This window comes from Lepidochelys kempii, chromosome 4 (assembly GCF_965140285.1).
Source record: "Lepidochelys kempii isolate rLepKem1 chromosome 4, rLepKem1.hap1, whole genome shotgun sequence".
Lineage (NCBI taxonomy): Eukaryota > Metazoa > Chordata > Testudines > Cheloniidae > Lepidochelys > Lepidochelys kempii.
In genome coordinates this window covers 119,793,698-119,814,715 of record NC_136383.1, presented here as the reverse complement: position 1 = coordinate 119,814,715, position 21,018 = coordinate 119,793,698, and the positions used below count along the sequence as shown (strand labels likewise).

The following is a 21,018-nucleotide window of genomic DNA, read 5'->3' as shown; positions in this document are numbered from 1 at the left end:
ACTGCTGACTCATATCCAGCTTCTCGTCCACTGTCACCCCTAGGTCCTTTTCCGCAGAACTGCTGCCTAGCCATTCGGTCCCTAGTCTGTAGCTGTGCATTGGGTTCTTCCGTCCTAAGTGCAGGACCCTGCACTTATCCTTATTGAACCTCATCAGATTTCTTTTGGCCCAATCCTCCAATTTGTCTAGGTCCCTCTGTATCCTATCCCTGCCCTCCAGCGTATCTACCACTCCTCCCAGTTTAGTATCATCCGCAAATTTGCTGAGAGTGCAATCCACACCATCCTCCAGATCATTTATGAAGATATTGAACAAAACCGGCCCCAGGACCGACCCCTGGGGCACTCCACTTGACACCGGCTGCCAACTAGACATGGAGCCATTGATCACTACCCGTTGAGCCTGACAATCTAGCCAACTTGCTACCCACCTTATAGTGCATTCATCCAGCCCATACTTCTTTAACTTGCTGACAAGAATACTGTGGGAGACCGTGTCAAAAGCTTTGCTAAAGTCAAGAAACAATACATCCACTGCTTTCCCTTCATCCACAGAACCAGTAATCTCATCATAGAAGGCGATTAGATTAGTCAGGCATGACCTTCCCTTGGTGAATCCATGCTGACTGTTCCTGATCACTTTCCTCTGCTGTAGGAGTAGGTTAACTCTGGACAGAGAGAAGATTCATGCAGTTTCGTCTCTTAGCTAAATGAAACTGTAGTTGTCAGGGAAGTTTTTGGTGTGCCTTCAAGGTCACAGGATGACAGGTTCTCTCATTCTCTCTCTACACAATACACATCGGAAGGTACTTTGTGTGTTGTTGAGCTGCTTGTTACGGAGGGAACAAGTTCTCTGTGTGTTTGTGGTGTGTTAAATAGTCACTTCCTTCATGGCTAATTCCTCTGTAAAATGCAGTGAAAGGCCTGCAGTAGAATGGTTGTAGCCTCTGGTATGTTGAAACCCCGCTGTAATTTTGTGTGTTTTGTTTCTGTTAAGGGCAGGTTGAGACAACAGAGGGGTTAAAATGCCAGTGGCTGCCTATGCCTTTTCTGCACTGGAGCACTCACATTCTCTGTCACTAGGGGAGCAGAACTTGTGGTAGCAACAGTGGGAAATTTGGGACAAAAATCCTAGGGACAAATTCTGTCACCCACCCAGGCTTCTGTAGGCTACTGTGATGGCATATGGGGCTGTAAAGGCACAACAGGAGTCCGGGGGAGAATCTGACGAGTGCAGGGCACTCTGTAAGTGGCCCTACACTACTCCCCACCATAAAGTCATGTTTAAGGAGCATGCCACACACATGGCAGAGGGCAACTGGGAAAAGACTAGGGGCAAGAATGTAAACATTATGCAGTGAATAGTGTTAGAGGAATTCTGGGCTGGGCCGCAGTCCATAGGCAGCCTGGGCTGGGCTAAGTCAGAGTGGCCAGGAGCTGCTGCAGCTTATGCTGTTGGCTGCATCAGTCTTCGGAGCAGCGCAGAATATGAGCATAAATCTCTCTTTGTCCCCTCTCTTCCTGGGCTGAGACTTCCGTTCTGCAGCTCCTGGAAGTGTAGACAAGGCAGGAAAGATGTCCTGGTCCCTGCCTTGGAAGGCTTCCAATCTAATGTTAATGCAGAGGCATGCAGCCCAGTACAATAGTACAGCAGCGGAAAATCTTCCAAATAGGCCTGGGCAAAACTGGTGACAATTCTTCCCTGCCTTTTCCCAAGTGTGTTTGACACACGTATGGCCTATTATACAGCACACAGCTCTGGAGGCGACAGAGTCCAATGCAGAGTTCCCTAGCCAAATGGCACCAGCAGTTAGCTCACCAAGGCTTTGATCCTGCCAAGGGCTCTGTATAGGCAGACCCCCTCTGCACCTGCTTGGAGCCCCATTCAAAATAACAAGGCTCTGTGCTGGATGCAGGGTCTGCCCACATGGAGTTATTTGCATGGTCAGGGCCAAAGACCACTTCCCAGGCCCTTCTCAGTCCTTCAGAGACATTACTCAATGCAATAACAATGCACTATTTTAAATGTAAATAATGTCAATGACTGTGCACTATTGGGATTAACAGAAAAAAAAGGTGCCCAGCTCTCAGGGCAGCAGAGTTCTGCTTTGTTTGGAATCTCTCTCTCTCTCTTTCTCTCCCCCTCGTATATTATCTCTTGGGACCTCTCCTTTTTGTCTCTTGGAACCTCTTTACTAGGCCTCCAACTCTGCTTCAAATGCTCTAATGCTGGAGCTGAGCGAATAATTGATTGTTTTGGTTCAGTGACAAATCTCTGAGGGAAAAAAGTAATTTCGGGTCACCCCAAAACACCAGTTTTTCAGTTTCTCACCAAAACACAAAGATGCAAATTTAATTTCAAGTTGAATGAAATGGTCTGTTTTATTTTTGGGTGTTTTTCTGCCTTTTTGGTTTTTAGAGATTTATTGTTAGTTGTTGTTATTTTTTTATTTTATTTTATTATTTTAAGTTAAATCTAGCTACATTTCTAAACAAAACATCAGTTCTAAATGAAAACTCAGACATTTCACTTTGCCATGTTTGACCCTAATTCATGAACAGTTTCAGTCTATCTGAAATTGCCTTTTGTTTGGGAGGAGGATGGTAATAAACTATTCATCAAAGAAATTTTATCTAGTTCTATGAAGGCCATTTCTTCTCTTCTGAGGCTCCCTCAGTCTGTGCTCTGAGGCTTGCAGTGTGCTGTGTTTCACAAGCCCCCTATTTGCCATCCACCATCTCTCTTTATTAGTTCATTTGAAAGCTGAAAATCATCAAGGCCCTGATCCTACCAGCTGCTCCACACAGGGGGCTTCTATGCCTATGCAGAGCATCGAGAGAAGTCAACTGGGCTCAGGGCTCCATCTACATGGCATACCTTGCAGGATCAGCACATAGCCAGCACATTTCTCTCAGCTGTCACTGAAGGTGTGGGTTTCTATGGCCCCCATTATGGTAGTATCTGAGCAACACACACTCTGTAATGTATTGATTCTCACAACACCCCTGTGAGGTAGGGCAGTGCTATTATCCGCATTGTACAGATGGGGAAGTGAGGCTCAAAGAGACTAAATTACTTGCCCATGGTGAAGGTTTGTGGAGAAGCAGAGACTCCCCAGAGTCCCCTGCCAGCATCGTAATTTCTGAATCATCCATCCTTTCTAGGACTTTGAACATTTGGGATTGCATGCTGGCAAACAACTGAACCAATTTCACTGAAAACCCACCCAAACGAAAACCAGGGTTGCATGGGGAATTGAAGAGAGAGCAGGAGCTCTCAGACTCAGGGCTAGTGTTTTGCCTCACACTTACAGTAGGTGATGGATTCTGTGTTTCCTCTGTTTGTAGGGAGATGAATTGCAACTGCAGCCACTGGAGCTGAGGGAAACCGCTCCCTGCCCCATGACAGGGGTATAGCCTTTGGTACACCTGTCCTGTGACTGGGGCTAGGAGCTAAAACACTCCTGAATATCACACTATTGCTATGCAAGCACATGACTTACTTAAGTTGCTGATGATTAACTTCAGGCCCAGTGTTCCTTTTGCTGCTCCCAGTACCGGGGAGGAGAGGTAACAGCTGCTTTCTCCCACCCACCTTCCAGTACTGCTGGGGGGTGGGGGGCGGGAAATGAGTAGGCATTGAGATAACAGCTTCAGTTACTTGAGCTGTTTGTTAAAATGTCAACTTGGTCATTTTCAAGAAATGCTGAGGATACGTAACTCCCAATGAAGTCACTGTGAGCTCCATGGGGCAGGGACCAGCTTGGTGTTCTGTCTGTTCAGCACCGAGCGATGACTGGGGCTGATAGACCCTACCGCAATACAAATAATACATTTAATAATAATAATTAATTAATAATCAAGTCAATATGAGTTGTGGGTGCTCAGCCCTTCTAAAAATCAAATTGATTCTGTTGTACAATAGCGTATAGTTTAATTAAATACAGAAACCTGTTATTTGTGACATTTTTGTTTGCTAGTCATTTGAGACTTTTGCCTTTTCTTCCAAGATCAGCCCATGACTTATCATACAAATCCTATGCACATCCAACTAGTCCTCCTTATAAGAATAATAATATTAAGCTCAAACAAGCATCAAGGATAACTTCGTACTGATTTTTTTAAATATTCATAATTATCTGAGCCTTTATACAAAATATTTGATAAAAGGTCTGTAATTCATACCTTACCCTCCCAATAGGACTGGGGAATGGGGATGTGGTCTAGGCGTGCCCATCGGAGCCCGGCTCTGTTGTAAACTTCAGATGTCAAGTCAGGGAAATTTCTGTTAAGATCAAGGTTCTGAGCAGTTTGACGTCCATTAATCCATCCATTGTAACCAGCTCCCTAATAAAGAAAGAAGCCAATTAAATAGATCCAATCCTGTCTGTCTCATAATGTTTGGGGGTTTAAAAATGTTATTTGCTAATGACCAACTGGAAGTTTGAAATGCCAAAAAGGCACCGGAGATTTGTTAAAAGTGTCCAGAGAGTGGAAATAATATATTTATTTATAGAACACCCTTTATCCCAAAGGCCCTCAAAAGCACGTGTGAGCACCACGGATGTGACTCAGAGGTCGAACACAACAACTGTTAAACAGGTTTAAATCAGGGCTCAGCAAACATAATAAATATTAATATTTAATTACATTTGATCTTCTAGCTGAGGAAGAAAATATATTAAACGAAAAGTTTGTATAAAATAAAAGGAGCAATTTCAAATGTCATAATTGGCTCTTGGGCATTTTGCCCAAATATTGATAGGGCAGGCTGCTGAATGTCCAAACAGACTTTCATCTGTATCAAACCTCCAGTATGCAAGCAGGAACAATGCAAAATCTGGTCCAAATTACCTGTTAGTTTTGTTAATCTGGGCACTATAGAGCAGCCACCCATCAAATCAGATGGGAATAAAATCTGTTAGTCAACTATTGTCAAAACCTAAATCCCGCAAACCCCAGATTTTCTTTTCTCTTTTGCAGGGTAATTTTACAACATATTCACTTCATTGCAAAAAGTCTTTTACCTCTTCTGCAGCAAGTTCATACCCATCTGGGTTCAGTGAAGGCAGAAGGTGAATTCTAGTGTTGTTTATCAAAGTCTGGATCCTGGGGTTCCCAAGGAGATATTCAGAGCACAAGTATTGTGCAAGGTATATTAACAATTCTTTTCCAACAACTTCATTTCCATGCATGTTTCCAATATACTTAAATTCTGGCTTCACTGTGAAAAGATGGAGTAATGAGATGATTTGTTGTAATTCTGAGAACATTTGGATGCCTTCCCAAAGCCTTCCAACGCAGATAGCTGACAGATGAGTCAGTGAGTTTTATTTACAGTAATTTAACATGCATTTTCCTGTAAACATCATGTCAATTCCAGATCCATTTGCACTAACTTCAAGTCAGTTAACAAATTAAATATATTTTCTTTATACAATAAAGTGAACTATTTGTTAAGAATTCACAAATGTTTTGAGGCAATCACTGCGGTTAATGATGAGAACAGCTAAAACTAACTGTAAATCAGAGTATTTTCAGAGGACTGCAAACAAAAACATCTAGGAAAAGAATAATTGGCTCAGACATCAGCTAGACTACACTGTGATGGGATCTATCAGGCCTTCTCTACGCTCTGCTGGAGGCATGAGAGTCCTGACACTCCGTGCCCAAGGAAAATCCATCTACACCAGGTGACCAACAAGGCAGTCCTCCAGAGACGTAGAAGGGCCAGAAGGAAATATTGACCTATCAAGAGTCAGCAGGCCAATTAGGATGTTTGGCCAGCTTTTCCTTGAGGGCAGAGCTGAGTGAGACTGGGACACAGGAGGAGCACCTAAGTGCTAACCGAGAGCCCAGGCCAGGACCTGACTCTAAGTCCAGCAAGTAAGCACTTGCATTCTGAAGGATGTTTTCTTCTTTGTTTAAAGTGGCAGACAGCCGAATCCTGAGCTGCTATTTTTCTTTGGAAACTGATGCCCAGCTTACTGCACAGGTTACCCTACCTCAAGCAGGTGGCCAAACTTTGCAAACCAAGATGGGGAGTGGATGTAATACAATGTGTGGCGCTGAAGGAGGCGCTACAGAGCCACCTTGCCTGCCACATGCACACATCACCATAGATTCTGAAACCAAGTATACAACAACAGCATGTATATAGTATTATGGCCTTGATTCTCTGTTAGACCATCCCTGTGTTTGGAGCAGGAATCAGGTTAGGGTGCAAATGTAGCTTTAAATTCTATTCTGGGGCCTATGACGCCACTGGTGTAAGTTAGAGTAGCCTCAGGACGCCCCTATATTATGCTCTGCATCTCATGGTTCCCTATGGGTCATGGAAACTAGAGCATAGCTGTAGTGCAGTGCATTCTAGCCACACCCCTTCCCTTTTCCCAGTCTGCATCCTCATCTTTCTCTCTAACCATAACAAACTCTGTATGCCTGAAGCAGGGAGGAGGGATGGAGTCGAGCCTTCATACCAGCTTTACATAGGTCATGAAGGTCTCCTGCTCTGGGAGTTATTTTTGCCCTCTTAAAAGCCCCGTTATGCGGTTCAGAATGGTGTAATTGCCTGCTAATGTATCATTTTTACGATAAAACATGTTGAATTATGGTTTTATTTTAAAACATGTTTATTTACTGGTTTGTAGGCTACCTAACCATTCAACTGGCCAATGGAACATTATAGTATTAAGGACAGTGCTCCTACTGTTCCTTTAATTGGAGGTGAAAGATGGCCTAGTGCTTAGGCTTCTAACATGGGACTTGGGAGATTCAGATCCCTACTCTGCTACAGACTTCCTGTGTGACCTTTGATAACACAGGGCTCTTCAATCTATCAGAGAAAGGTATAACAAGGTTAAATGGCTGGAAGTTGAAGCAAGACAAATTCAAACTAGAAATGGGGTAAAATATTGAAGGGGGGGTAATTAACCATTGAATAAACTTACCAAGAGTGGTGATGTATTCTCCATCACTGGAAATTTTAAAATCAGAATTGGATGTTTTTTCTAAAAGATATGTTCTATTTCAGTGACAGCTATTGGACTTGAAGCCGGAATTAATCTAGGGAAATCCTATGCAGAAGGTCAGACTAAATGATCACAATGGTTCTTCTGGCCTTAAAATCTATTAATCTATAGGGAACATGATAGAAGTTCACCATATCTCACCCTAAGAGGCTAGCTGTCAGAGTTATGTCCACACTGCAGCTGGGAGCATTATTACTCACTCAGGTCATGGTGTCCAGGATTGGTTGAAAACTCAATCACAAAAAGGTCTTTCCCTTCAAAGCTACGGCCAATGCTGTAAGTTCTTGCAATGTGGGAGCACCTAGAAGCAGTCTTCTTCAAAATGCTCACCATTTTGTAATACGAATGATGGGTGAACTGAATTAAAGTTGTAGGCACCTCCACAAGTAAATCTTCCTCAGCTAATTCTGGCTCCCCTGCAGAGAAAAATTATAACTGCAACTAAGTGAGGTCAAAAAGTTTGTGCCAGAGTGGGGTTATCAAGATACAGTGAACAAACACCTGCCCCTCTGTTCATAAAGCATACATTTCCAATAATAAAAGTATGGAAATTAGAAATGACTTGAATCAAGACATTAGATCTGAACAAGAACCTCCTCCATTTGCTCTTCCGTGTGAGGTAGAATCATAGCATCATAGAATCACAGAAGATTAGGGTTGGAAGAGACCTCAGGAGGTCATCTAGTACAACCCCCTGCTCAAAGCAGGACCAATCCCCAACTATGTTAGTCCAAGTCTCCAAAACCAGCTACTGCACTTGCACGGTGACAGATGTTTTAAGATGTGCAGCCATATTTGCTGTGAGCTTCACCAGCTAAAAACCAGCCTGTAGTACACAGGTAAACTTCAGCCTTCAGCATAGAGACTGGTCCTTTAAATCTATTGGATCAAAGTCATCCTTGGTGTAACTCAACTGACTTCAGTCACCTGCACTATATACCGCTAAACAAAAAAATAACATTCACAAAGGCAATTTACCTTCCATGAGCTAGTTAGTATTGTGCATTTCCTGTTGTTCTAAAATTTCAGGTAAGATTTTAAGATATAATACAAAATCTGTCGATATATTGTAGCGATCATGGATAGTTTCTTATGATGTGCCTGTATAGCTTCAGTTCTTACCTCGTAGCTTTGCCAGTGGATCAAAACAACCTTCTTCTTCACCAGCAAAGAAGCGATCACAGTCTAAGAAGTAGGGCCAAGCCATGTCTATTGTGTCAAATGCAGGAAGGCAATTTTTTCTCAGGTTTTCACAGACGTGTCTGCAGGGCTTTATCATTTTGTCTTTTTCACACTGTGGGGCCAGTATTGAGCAGCTCAAGAGTCTCAGATCAGGATTACATTCTCCCTGAAGCAAGTTGTGTAGCACACTCATGAGAATATATTCAGAGCTGAATTCAACCACTTCTCTGGACTTCTGATCCAGCAAATTAGGATACATTGTTTTGGTGTAGGGAACGTCACCACAAGAGCCTAAGGTGATGTCCACGCATTTTGCTACAAGAAATGATAAGATGAACATGTGAAAAATACCTTGCTAATTAATCACACTGAATCCAATACAGCTGCTCAAATAATATGTATTGAATAACAGGCTCAGTTAAGTTAATCTATTTGCTGTTCACAGATTGTATGGCAACTGATCACAATATTCTCAGATATATTTATTGTTTGAAACTATTTGCGAAATGATTCTTAGTCAGTGGCTTGTTTGTGAGTAGTTCATTGCAAGGAGCCAGTATTCAAAATTTCAATTAGATTTTCAATTTTTGTTGGTCACATGGTCATATTTCTGTTCTCTGATTGGCTGAGTCTAACTTTTAAAATCAGATTTCTGGTGTATTTACAAATTCAAAATTTGAAATAGTTAAATGGACAGATTCTGGCCACCACAGTGGGTGCTTTGAGAGTTTGGATGCCTGCGGACTCCCCTGTCATGTGGAATCCCCCTGGGGCCAGAATAGGTAGCATGGCCAGAGAAAACAGTTGAGATGGACAACTGGTGTAAGTTAGAGTAACCCCAAGACTGCTCTATATCACACCAGGGACAAGAGTTTGAGCATATCAACCCCAGCATGGTGGAGCTGAAAAGGTGGCTGACATCTGCCTTCTACCATACATTTGTACTGTAGGATATGGGCTAAAGCAGATTCATTTAAAAAATTCTAGCAAGTAGAAATGTTTTTGCAACATTTAACCAATTAAAAAAACAAAAGGATAAACTGGTATTTATCACGTATGGTAGAGTTATTGGATACTACGACACTGGGCAACTTGGATGTCCAAGTCTGAGTCTTACACTCTGTGCTGAGGTCCCAGGCTGGTACGAGATGATATCACAGTAGTGGAAGCAAACTCTTGCCCTGGGAGAGAGAGAGAACATCTCCCATTGCTCTCTAGTACCTGACTAGGGCCAATGCATGGAGCAGTATTGCCAGGGTCCAGGATCAGCTGCATCCAGCTGAAGGAAAGAATAACAAGGAAATAACTAGGAAATACTCAGGGTGCTGAGAGCCCTGGGAGGGGCAGGTGGGGAGAGAAAGAGAAGCTATGCCATACCTTTTCCTCCTGTTTGGCATTGTCCTGCAAATAAAGAGAAAATAAATAGGGATTAGCATCATGAACAGGAGAGAAGGGCTGCTGCAATACCTGTCTAGTACTGTAGTTCTTGCTGCACCTCAAATGTTTGAACTCAGAGTTAAACATGTCTAGTTAAGAGACTTTTTACAGACGCAAAGGTATGTAGCAATCAGTTAATGGCCTTGAATACCAAAGGGAAACACAATGCAATATTACTGTGGCTTGTGCGGAAGGAAAGGAAAAGTTCAGTGTGATGTCAAAACCTCCGCTCTCCTGTGTCCCGCTGACATTCCAGACAGGAAGAATATGACCATTATTGTCAGGAATATCAATCTAATCCAGTGGTTCTCAAACTGGGTCGGGACCCCAAAGCGGGTCATGACCCCATTAATGGGGGTTGCCAGGGCTGGCTTAGACTTGCTGTGGCTCGGGGCCCAAGCCAAAGCCTGAGGGATTCAGCCCTGGGAGGCAGGGCTCAGGTTATAGGCCCCCTGGCTGGGGCTGAAGCCCTTGGGCTTCAGCTTTGACCCCTTCCCCACCTGGGGCAGTGGGGCTCAGGCTTTGGCTTTGCCCTCCCCCCCGAGTGGTTGGACTCAGGTGGGCTCATGTTTCAGTCCCCCCCTCCTGCGGTCATATAATAATTTTTGTTGTCAGAAGGGGGTTGTGGTGCAATCAAATTTGAAAACCCCTGATCTAATCTAATGTAATCTAAAGCATTTATATCATGCTCAACACTGTAGTAACTGAGCTCCTAACAAATCTATCAACACCACAATATATAGGCCCGCACATGATCTATGTCCCTTTCTCTCTAAAGCAATTAGACATTTTTTATTTTAAATCTTCCACCACCTCTTCTACCTTTTTAACTTTTCTAACTTTGGCAACTAAGGCAAAATGATGCTACTAAAATAAGACTCAAACTGTTGGGTTTTTTTCAGTGCCCCATTGGAAGTAACAATTATGTGCAAGCCTCATAAACATCAAAGAATATGTTTTCACTGGTGTATATTGGGGATCTAGCCATGTAGCTGTAGTCAGTGGGAGACTGGCAGCTAGCTCGTCATGTTTGTTCTTATAAAACCAAATGCATTATGTCCACTAAGAAAAGCGTGAATTACTACTCTCACCATATTTAACAGTTATTATCTGAATTCACTCTGTTAATCACTCTCTGGAAACCAACTAATTTTTCACTCTCTGGAAACCAAAGCAAAATCATTAACATGAAAACAAAATTAGTCCTGGAATTTGATCTTGACAATGGGTAATTTAATGGGAAATGAGTCTGGTTATGTATCCTGAATTATCATCAACTAACATTACTCTGTAAAGCATTTCTGCGGCTCTGCACTATTATAAATATTTAATTTTTGACACCAGCAATTAGTGGTGACCAATAATCTTGTGGTAACTTTTTGAATATATACTATTCATATAGGCTTTTTGTCCTGGCTTGGTAGATAATGGTAATAACAATAAACAATAATTAGTGCATCTATATCAGAGGTGGGCAAATTACAGCCCGCGGGCCACATCCGGCCTGCGGGACCCTCCTGCCCGGCCCCTGAGCTCCTGGTCCAGGAGGCTAGCCCCCGGCCCCTCCTCGGCTGTTCCCCTTCCCCTGCAGCCTCAGCTCACTCTGCCGCTGGTGCAATGCTCTGGGCAGCAGGGCTGCGAGCTCCTGGGGCAGTGCAGCTGCACAGCCCGGCCTGACCCGGTGCTCTGTGCTGCGCGGTGGTGTGGCTGGCTCCAGCCGGGGGCGGGGCTGTAGCAACACCAGCCACCGGTGCTCCAGGCAGCGCGGTAAGGGGGCAGGGAGCGGAGGGGTTGGATAGAGGGCAGGAGTGTTGTGGGGGTGTTAGGGGGCGGGGGTGTGGATAAGGGTCGGGGCAGTTAGAGGGTGGGGATCAGGGGGGTTGAATGGGGGCAGGGGTCCCGGGAGGGCAGTGAGGAAGGAGAGTGGGGGTTAGATGGGGCGGCGGGGGGTAGTCAGGGGACAGGGAGAAGTGGGATTTGGATGGGGCAGAGGTCCTGGGGGGGGCAGTCAGGAATGAGAGGAGGGGTTGGATGGGGTGGTGGGGGACAGTCAGGGGTGAGGGTTCCGGGGGTGGTCAGGGGACAGTGAGCGAGGGGGGAGGGTGGATGGGGCAGGGGTCCCGTGCCGGGGGGGGGGGGGGGGCAACAGGGAACAGGGGAGGTTGGATGGAGCAGGAGTCCCGGGGCGGGGGCCGTCAGGGGGCTAGAAGCAGTGGGGGATAGGGGGCAGGCGCTGGGCCATGCCTGGCTGTTTGGGGTGGCACAGCCTCCCCTAACCGGCCCTCCATATAATTTCCGAAACCCGATGCAGCCCTCAGGCCAAAAAGTTTGTCCGCCCCTGATCTATATAGTGTCTTCTATCAGAGGATTTAAGTGTGCTTTCATTAACTCAGCCTCACAATCTCCCTGTGAGGTTGTTATTATTAACTATAGTTACAGTTGAAGAAGCTAAGGGACAGAGAGACCAATTTCCTAATTTTTGTATTGAGACCCTCAAACCTGCCTCTTGCATCCACAATGTTATGACTGGAGGTAACTGTGGGTGCATTTTGTAGCATATAGGATGCAAAGGAAAATCAGGTGTTCAGATATTTCATACTGGGAAATGCACCAGGAATTATTTCTGCCTATATAATCAGAGGACATTTTTCAAAATCAAGCCTCAAGAGCCTCTTCTCTGCACTCACAGAATGGACCCATTTCCCACAGTGATTATTATCAATAGTTCCTTTGTTTCATGGGTTACCTGTTAGGATGGATGAGACAAAAATCATTTCCAGAAAACGATTGTTCCCTGTCCACGCTAGCAGGTCAACCAGGTTCAGCATCAGTGCAGGGGGAACTGCCACTGACAACCATTGGTGAGTGTAAGTAGGGCTTGTGTGACTTGCCCAAGTTCATGTTCTTCATTGGTCTTGGTCCATAATCACAAATCCCCTGTAATAGGGTATATATGGCCCTTCGTGACCCTCTACTGGAGGCCGGGGCTGGCCTGAGACCAAATGGCACCCCAGGCGAGGAGCATCTTCAGCACTCTCCTCCCCCTATTTGTTAAATTTTTGAATGCCTTATTTTTATTGCACCTGTAGCCCATTTCATGACTTGGATGCATGATTTGCATGCAGATTTATCCGTGGCATATAAGAAGATAAATTTGCACACTACAATCTGTAAATCTGTATTTATTCATGTCATAGATAAGCAAATAAAAATTTGTTTCTTCTAAGCTTACAGAAACTTTTAAATTTTAAGAATAACTGAAATGTACTTGAAACTGTGATGAAATGTACAAGAAATTGAACTGTGCACCAACATTGGGAGGACCAGTATTAAATAGCGTTACAGTAAGTGTTACAGTAGATGATAGCCTTAAAATATTAACCCTACTCCTTTAGTTCAAAAGGTCACTTTTCTCACCTTTACCCTCACAAACTGAAGCACAGCATCAGAGAGATCCAAAGACTGGTCAATGGCATTTTCAAGCAATAAAATAGCAAGTGATGTCAGTCTCTGGTCATCCATCATTGATCAAAGATATGTTTTAATGAGTCTGAGCTTTGAAAAGCTGTGCTCACCACTCACAAATGTGACCCACAGCATGAGCAGAATCCTCAAAGCTTTCCACACATTAGGAAAAGTGTCCTTCAGCTCTGCATCATGAATGAATTGTAGAACTTGGACTGGAGAGTGCTTCTCGTGTGGCAAAGCATGATGGATGTTGTCCAATTCGACATAGAGGTTTTATCGTTGACATCCGAACATTCCCCATGTGTCAGCATCTGGTGAAACTCCATACGATTGTTCAAGAGTATTTTCCAGTCCACCAGCGGCTTGTTAAGATCATACAAAAAAAAAACCTGGTCTTTTTGTGGTGCTTCATTTGTCCAAACCTGTCTTTGACGGACACTCGAGCAGTGTCAATACGCAAGCAAAAAAACTCCCTCTTGGATTTTTTCATCAACCCATCTCTGCTCTTGTAACCAAACTGTCTGTTCTTCCGATGAATACGCATTCCCTTGCAGATAGGCTCAACTCCTAAGTTTGCCACCATTTCTTTGGCAGCAGTGATGACATCTTTTAATCCGTTATTTCTGTAGGCCACAATGAAATCAAGGCAGCTTCTCATCAAAGTAGTAGCAGTCGCGATGTCCATTGACTGATTTTGTAATGTCTTGCCAACAACATTTACTTGGAACAAGATATCAAGATATCGTGCCAACCCACAATTGAGACCAGAAATTTAAAGTCAGCTATATAGTTTGCCAGGCTTTGCACCTTGTCTCAGATTCCAGCCTTGGCTTTACTCAACTGCGGCAGTTACATTAGGGCATTGTAAACCTCAGTCACTTGGTACCTCACTGGCCTTATGCTGCCAATGCGGCTCTCCCAGCAAGTGTCATTTAGCAGCTGCATGGTCAGATTTGTAACATTGTCTATGAGACTCCGCAAGCTCAGATAAAAGGTGCAGGGCCTTAGCAGGTCAGTTCCTGACTGGGACCAAAAGGGTGAGGAAAGGTGCTCTACTCTGACCACAGGAGCTCATCTGGCTACATTTACTATTATTGGGGGAGTAGTAATTACCGGATATAAAGGGACCAGGTGGGAAGAGGCCCAGGGAATGCAGTAGCAACTAATCAAAGGAAGCAATACATACATGCCTGCTGTTCATAGGGTCCCTCTGTTGGGATCCAGAGTAGTGGGCAGGCCTAGATTTCCCCACTGGCCACTGGGAAAATGGCCTATGCCCCATGAAAGAGAACATAAGAACGGCCATACTGGGTCAGACCAAAGGTCCATCTAGCTCAGTATCCTGTCTTCCAACAGTGACCAATGCTAGGTGCCCTGAAGGGAATGAACAGAAGAGGTAATCATCAAGTGTTCCATTCCTTGTTGCCCATTCCCAGCTTCTGGCAAATAGAGGCTAGGAACACCATCCCTGCCCACCCTGGCTAATAGCCATTGATGGACTTATCCTCCATGAATTTATCGAGTTCTTTTTTGACCCATTATAGTCTTGGCCTTCACAACATCCTCTGGCAAGGAGTTCCACAGGTTGACTGTGTGTTGTGTGAAAAAATACTTCCTTTTGTTTGTTTTAAACCTGCTGCCTATTAATTTCATTTGGTGACCCCTAGTTCTTGTGTTATGAGGAGTAAATAACACTTCCTTATTTACTTTCTCCACACCATTTGTGATTTTATAGACCTCTATCATATCCCCCTTAGTCGTCTCTTTTCCAAGATGAAAAGTCCCAGTCTTATTAATCTCTCCTCATATGGCAGTCGTTCCATACCCTGAATCATTTTTGTTGGCCTTTTCGGAACCTTTTCCAATTCCAATATATCTTTTTTGAGCTGGGGCGACTACATCTGCACATAGTATTCAAGATGTGGGCGTACCATGGATTTATATAGAGGCAATATGATATTTTCCATTTTATTATCTATCTCTTTCTTAATGATTCCCAGCATTCTGTTAGCATTTTTGACTGCCACTGCACATTAAGTGGATGTTTTCAGAGAACTAGCCACAATGACTCCAAGATCTCTTTCTTGAGTGGTAACAGCTAATTTAGACCCCATCATTTTATATGTATAGTTGGGATTATGTTTTCCAGTGTGCATTACTTTGCATTTATCAGCATTGAATTTCATCTGCCATTTTGTTGCCCAGTCATCCAGTTTTGAGAGATCCTTCTATGTGTCTGACAATTTTGTTCCTTACTATAGTTTCAACCATTTTCCCGGTATTGAAGTCAAGTTTACTGGCCTGTAACTGCCCAGGTCACCTCTGGAGCCCTTTTTAAAAATTGGCATTACATTAGCTATCCTCCAGTCATTTGGTACAGAAGCTGATTTAAATGATAGGTTACAGACGGCAGTTAGTAGTCCTGCAATTTCACATTTGAGTTCCTTCAGAACTCTTGGGTGAATACCATCTGGTCCTGGTGACTTATTATTGTTTAGTTTATCAGTTTGTTCCAAAACCTCCTCTAACGATACCTCAATCTTGGACAGTTCCTCAGATTTGTCACCTAAAAAGAATGACTCAGGTTTGGGAATCTCCCTCCTATCATCAACCTTGAAGACCGATGCAAAGAATTCATTTAGTTTCTCCGCAGTGGCCTTATAGTCTTTGAGTGCTCCTTTAGCACCTCGATCATCCAGTGGCCCCACTGGTTGTTTAGCCGGCGTCTTGCTTCTGATGTATTTAAACATTTTTTGCTACTACTTTTTGAGTCTTTGGCTAGCTATTCTTCAAATTCTTTTTCGGTCTTCTGAATAATTTTTTATACTTCATTTGCCAGAGCTTATGCTCCTTTCTATTTTCCTCACTAGGATTTAACTCCCTCTTTTTAAAAGGATGCCTTTTTGCCTCTCACTGCTTCTCTTCCTTTGTTGTTTAGCCTCAGTGGCTCTTTTTTTGTTCTCTTACTATGTTTTTTTTTTTAAATTGGGGTATACATTTAAGTTGAGCCTCTATTATGGTGTCTTTAAAAAGTTTCCACACAGCTTGCAAGGATTTTACTTTTGGTGCTATGACCTTTAATTTCTGTTTAACTAACCTCCTCATTTTTGTGTAGTTCCCCTTTCTGAAATTAAATGCTACAGTGTTGGGCTGCTGTGGTTTTTCCCATGCCACAGGGATGTTAAATTTAATTATATTATGGTCACTATTACCAAATGGTCTAGCTATATTCACCTCTTGGCCCTGATCCTGTGTTCCATTTAAGATGAAATAAAAAACTGCCTCTCTTCTTGTGGGTTCCAGGACTAGCTGCTCCAAGAAGCAGTCATTTAAGGTGTCAAGAAACTTTATCTCTGCATCCCGTCCTGAGTTGATATGTACCCAGTCAATACAGGGATAGCTGAAATCCCCCATTATTATTGAGTTTTTTATTTCAGTAGCCTCTCTAATCTCCCTGAACATTTCACAGTCACTGTCACCATCCTGATCAGGTGGTCGGTAATATATCCTTATTGCTATATTCTTATCATTCGAGCATGGAATTACTATCCATAGAGATTCTATATTCAATATTCTATGGATAAAGAGACAAGGCTTGTTTAGAAGCCCAAGTGAAGGATGGGATTTAAAAGGCCCAGAGACTGGGTTTAAGACCCAGGTGAGGGCTGACAGTTAGTTGAACTCTTTACTATGCCGGAAGGGGTTCATTCCTTTTTGACTGTATGACTTGGCTGGAGGGCTGAGCCACCAAAGACCCACCTAATGAGGTTGGCAACCTACAGGGGGGGGGAAAAATTGCAGCACCACACCGATCCCATAAGGGGCACTCAGGAGATGTGAGTGTCTCTGTCATATTCCCCTTGTGTTTTTCTTTCTAACAGACCTTGATCATTAAATGAAACAGTTGGGCATGCACACTTTGTCAAACTCTATTCCATCGCTGACCAGGAACGTTGTACCCATCAGTCAGTGTGATATGTGGCTTAAAACTAGTATCAGTGGAAACTCACTATTCTTCCCATTCACCTGCAGTAAAAGGTATTCTAGCAGCAACTGGGGACAAGAGGAGAAACCCAAAGAGAAAAACATAGCAAGCTGAAACTGCTATAATACTGCTGGTTCCTTCCTTCCTGGCCATCCAAGAAGCAGCAGACTTGCTAAATTTAGCAGCTACCTAGTCCCTGCTCAGCTGTCCATAAGGAAAGTTGCCATGATGGCAATTGAAGGAAGAGATGGAAACACTCACCAAGTCATATACAGTGGCTGGATTCACACAAGGGCCAGATAATTTTGGGAGCAGTAATATATGTAAATATATATTTTATGAGCGGGGTAAACTAGTCTCATGCTTCAGAGCATAAACTGATTATCTACAGAAGTCAGGAGGGCTTCCCTCCCCCATTATATACAACACTGAATATTTGCTAGATGCCTTATGGATTGTTCTTGGACTTCTTTTCTTCACCTGAAACTTCACATACTGACTAGAGTTTGTCAGAAAACAAATTCTCTGGCCCATCAACAATGTTGAGATTTGGGGGGTTGAGGGGAATCATCACATCTCGGGATGAAAAGCCAAAATTTTGAAATTTTTCATGGAACAAAATTCTATTTTTTTTCCTCAGGTCAATCAAAAATTTGTTTTGATAAATTTGAACTGTTTCATTTCAATTTCAAACTTTTTAATTTTTAATATAAAATAAAGTAAACTTAAACCTTTTTGTTCTGAAAATATTGAGAGAGAACATTTTAACATTTTCACAATGCTTTTCCCATTTTCTTATAACAATTTCATCAAATCAATACAATTTCTCACAAAGAATAGGTTTTGTTAAAAAAGCATTTTCTGATGGAAAACCGTTTTGATGAAATTTTTCCAACTAGCTCTAATGTTGACCACTGTTCGGTAGGTTTCAGAGACTTGATGATTCAGAAATATGATCTCCTACAACAAACTCTGTGGCATATTCCCATGAAAAATTAGCTAATTAGGTAGTTAAGGTTAGATTAAGTTACTTCTCATGCTGTTGGTTGGGCAGTATGGAGGACAGCAATTGCATTATGTGTCTCCATCATTTTCTGTCCTGATCCAGATAGAGCACATTATGGGATAGAATGCCAACTGTTGACATCATTCTGCCATTGTGTTTTAAGTCTTCCAGGAGTCTTTTTCCATCCTGCTTTCATTGGGTCAAAGTTAAAGGTGATTCTCACAGGGAAGTTGGAAGGCATTCTGAGCAAATGACCAAAACACCTTAGAGAGCGTTGGGTCACCATTTGAGAGAACAGGACTTCATTAGTTAGAAAATGGATCTCTTCCTTCTACTGGAATCCATACCATTTGATGCTTCATCTGTGTCCAACTTCTTTTCAGTGAGAGGCCTTTTTTCAGTCCCATCGGTCAGAATACTGACCATCAAAACATTATATATCCTCAGCTTCATCTCTGTACGTATCAGGGTGTTCGGTTTGCAAAAGACATTTCTGATGAGGCACCCCATTACTGATGACACTCTGCAGTGTGGGCTTCAAGTTTTTTCTCAGTGCCACCCATGTTATTAACAGTAGAGTGGAGGTAGGTGATATCACCAACAATCTTGACTGGGTGGTCACCCACGAAGGGGCTAGTGCCTTCAGTGTGTTCAAAATACCTATCAGGAAGAATTTTGGTTTGATTACAATTAATTTTGAGGATGACTTTTGTCACTGACCTTCCTAGGGCTTTAATTGCTGCAACTAGCCCATCCATTGATTCAACAACTAGCACTATATTGACAGCAAAATCAGTGTCAGTGAGGTTCCTCATCAAGGGGAATGCCTAATCTGCATTTCCTTGTCAAACACCTGACCTAATTCAGAAGATGGCAGTTCTTTTTCCACTTACAAGAATGCAGCTTGAGGAGTTAGCAGTAGTTAGAAGACAGAATATTCCACAAAGCTTGCCAGGGAGGCCTACAAATTTCAAGCTCAGCCAAAGCGATACAGAGTCAATCACAGCCTTGATATCCAGAAATGCAATGTGAATGGGTCCTTGAATTCTCATGCCTTCTCGATAAGCTAGTGCACTGGGAAGATTTGCTTTGTCATGGAATGGCCAGGAGTGAAGCCAGCTTGTTGTGGTCTTCTCTTAACTCCTTAAGATACCATCAGCTGAGACCAACAACAGAGAAGAAAAAACTTTCCCTGGGATGCATAGAAGAGTAATGCCTGAATAGTTATAAAAGTCTCATTTGCTGCCTTTACGTTTGCAAAGTGGTAAAATATTATATTATTTTGATAATGAACAGTGTCTGCAGCCACAAAAGAATAGTTGGTCCTGCACTTTTTAATAATGCCACAGGAATTTCACAGATTCCTGCTGCCTTATTTCACTTCAGCAGCTTTACAGCACTGTGATTTCAGCGATAGTGAATTCACCAGGATAGTTTTGTGCTAAATGGGTCAACTTGGCAGCAGCCTTAATGTCAGGGTCCAAAGAAACTAAGGTGCATTTAGCAGCTGTCAGAAATGTTCCCTTCAGCCTGCCATGAACTCCACTTTTTCATTGATTAGCTGACAAAAACTGGAGTAGACTACACCAAATGAATGACTTTTCTTGTGAGTGAGGTTGCACAAGTGTTTATAGAAGGGAGGCTACATTGTTCCTGGCAGAAGTTTCCTCGAGTGAGATGGCTTTGGCTTCCAGAAAAACTTTTCAGTTAGTGCACATTGATTTATTATGAGAGTCATTTAGCTTATGACATATGATCGTATCACCTCTCATATGTGATTCTGTTCAACGATGATTAAAATATTAACAGAGATCCAGTGCTTCCTGGCTTTTTGGGATGGAGTAATAAGAGTCATGTCTGCATCAATTATCTGAGATCTAAAGTCTGTTCAGGTGGATTCAGCATCAATATATTCTGATAGCCTCTCCAACGTGTTCAGGATTTTAACTCCATAGTGGTTATGAATGCTATTGATTTCTAGATTAGATCATTCGAATTTTGGTAACCCAACAGTTGCTTTACCTATGCTCTTTTGTCTGAAACGGAAATTGGTGAAGACTAATTTGTGGTCGGCGTTAGTGAGTGCGGCAGACCAATAAGTACTGCAGTTTCTGATGGATGATTTCATGCAACAAAAGATTATAATGCAATCAATTATCTTCCTTGTTCATTCCATCATTCAGCCAAGTAAATTGGAGATTTTGCTTCCTATAAAACCAGGGGTTCTTAATGACAAGCTCATGAAAAATGCACAACTGTACAAGCCATTTGCTGTCATCCAGGATCCAGGTATCCAAGACAACAGGTCCAGTTTTTTTTCCCATGCTCCACTCAAATTACCAACAGTAGCATTAATGTTACCAAGCAGAATGCTGATTAGATAGATCTATTAATAAACAAATAAAGTTGACACAAAAAGATATTCTAATTTTTAGATAATGAGCAGAAATCTGCTGTCAGTAACACGGATGCAATGCCCAAGTCAAGTTAAGTTACTTATGTCATCATACAATTGGCTCCATAGATAGCTCTACAAAGGAGATCGTTAGAGATTTGCTACTTAGTTTGCTGTGTTTCTGATAAAGAGATTAGTATTTCATGTACATAAAAACAGAGGACAGAAATGTTGCAAAGCCCATCCCAAATGTGCATTTCTGATTAAATAGTTCTTTGGAAACTATCATGATCCCAAATTCCAATGCTTGCACATAATCAAGAAGTTATGATTCAGCATGGGACAAAAATAATTGTCCAGGGCCCATACTTAAAAATAATCAGGGATGCACTTACCTGGGCCAAACCCTCCCTGCCCGTGAAACGGTCAGTACAAAACTCCATGAGGGCAGCTCCCTGAAGTTGCTGCTGTGCATTCTCCTCCCAGGGGAAGGGTCTGTGGCCCCTGGTCCCCA

At 42.8% G+C, this 21,018-nt stretch overlaps 1 protein-coding gene across 4 annotated transcripts in view; it reads right to left on the bottom strand.

Annotated features, from left to right (window-relative positions):
* The window catches only part of CPZ (carboxypeptidase Z), a 65,767-nt gene that overhangs the window by 31,862 nt on the left and 12,887 nt on the right, over positions 1 to 21,018 (bottom strand). For 3 of the 4 annotated variants that reach the window (XM_073342631.2, XM_073342632.2, XM_073342630.2), the window contains exons 2-6: positions 9,591 to 9,614; positions 8,154 to 8,528; positions 7,232 to 7,447; positions 5,028 to 5,224; positions 4,186 to 4,347 (exon numbers count right to left, since the gene is read on the bottom strand). In XM_073342631.2, coding sequence (XP_073198732.1) covers positions 4,186 to 4,347; positions 5,028 to 5,224; positions 7,232 to 7,447; positions 8,154 to 8,528; positions 9,591 to 9,614 — 974 coding nt within the window. Of the gene's footprint in view, positions 1 to 4,185; positions 4,348 to 5,027; positions 5,225 to 7,231; positions 7,448 to 8,153; positions 8,529 to 9,590; positions 9,615 to 20,899; positions 20,964 to 21,018 lie in introns of those variants that run through there. The other variant, XM_078852588.1, reaches the window with a different exon arrangement.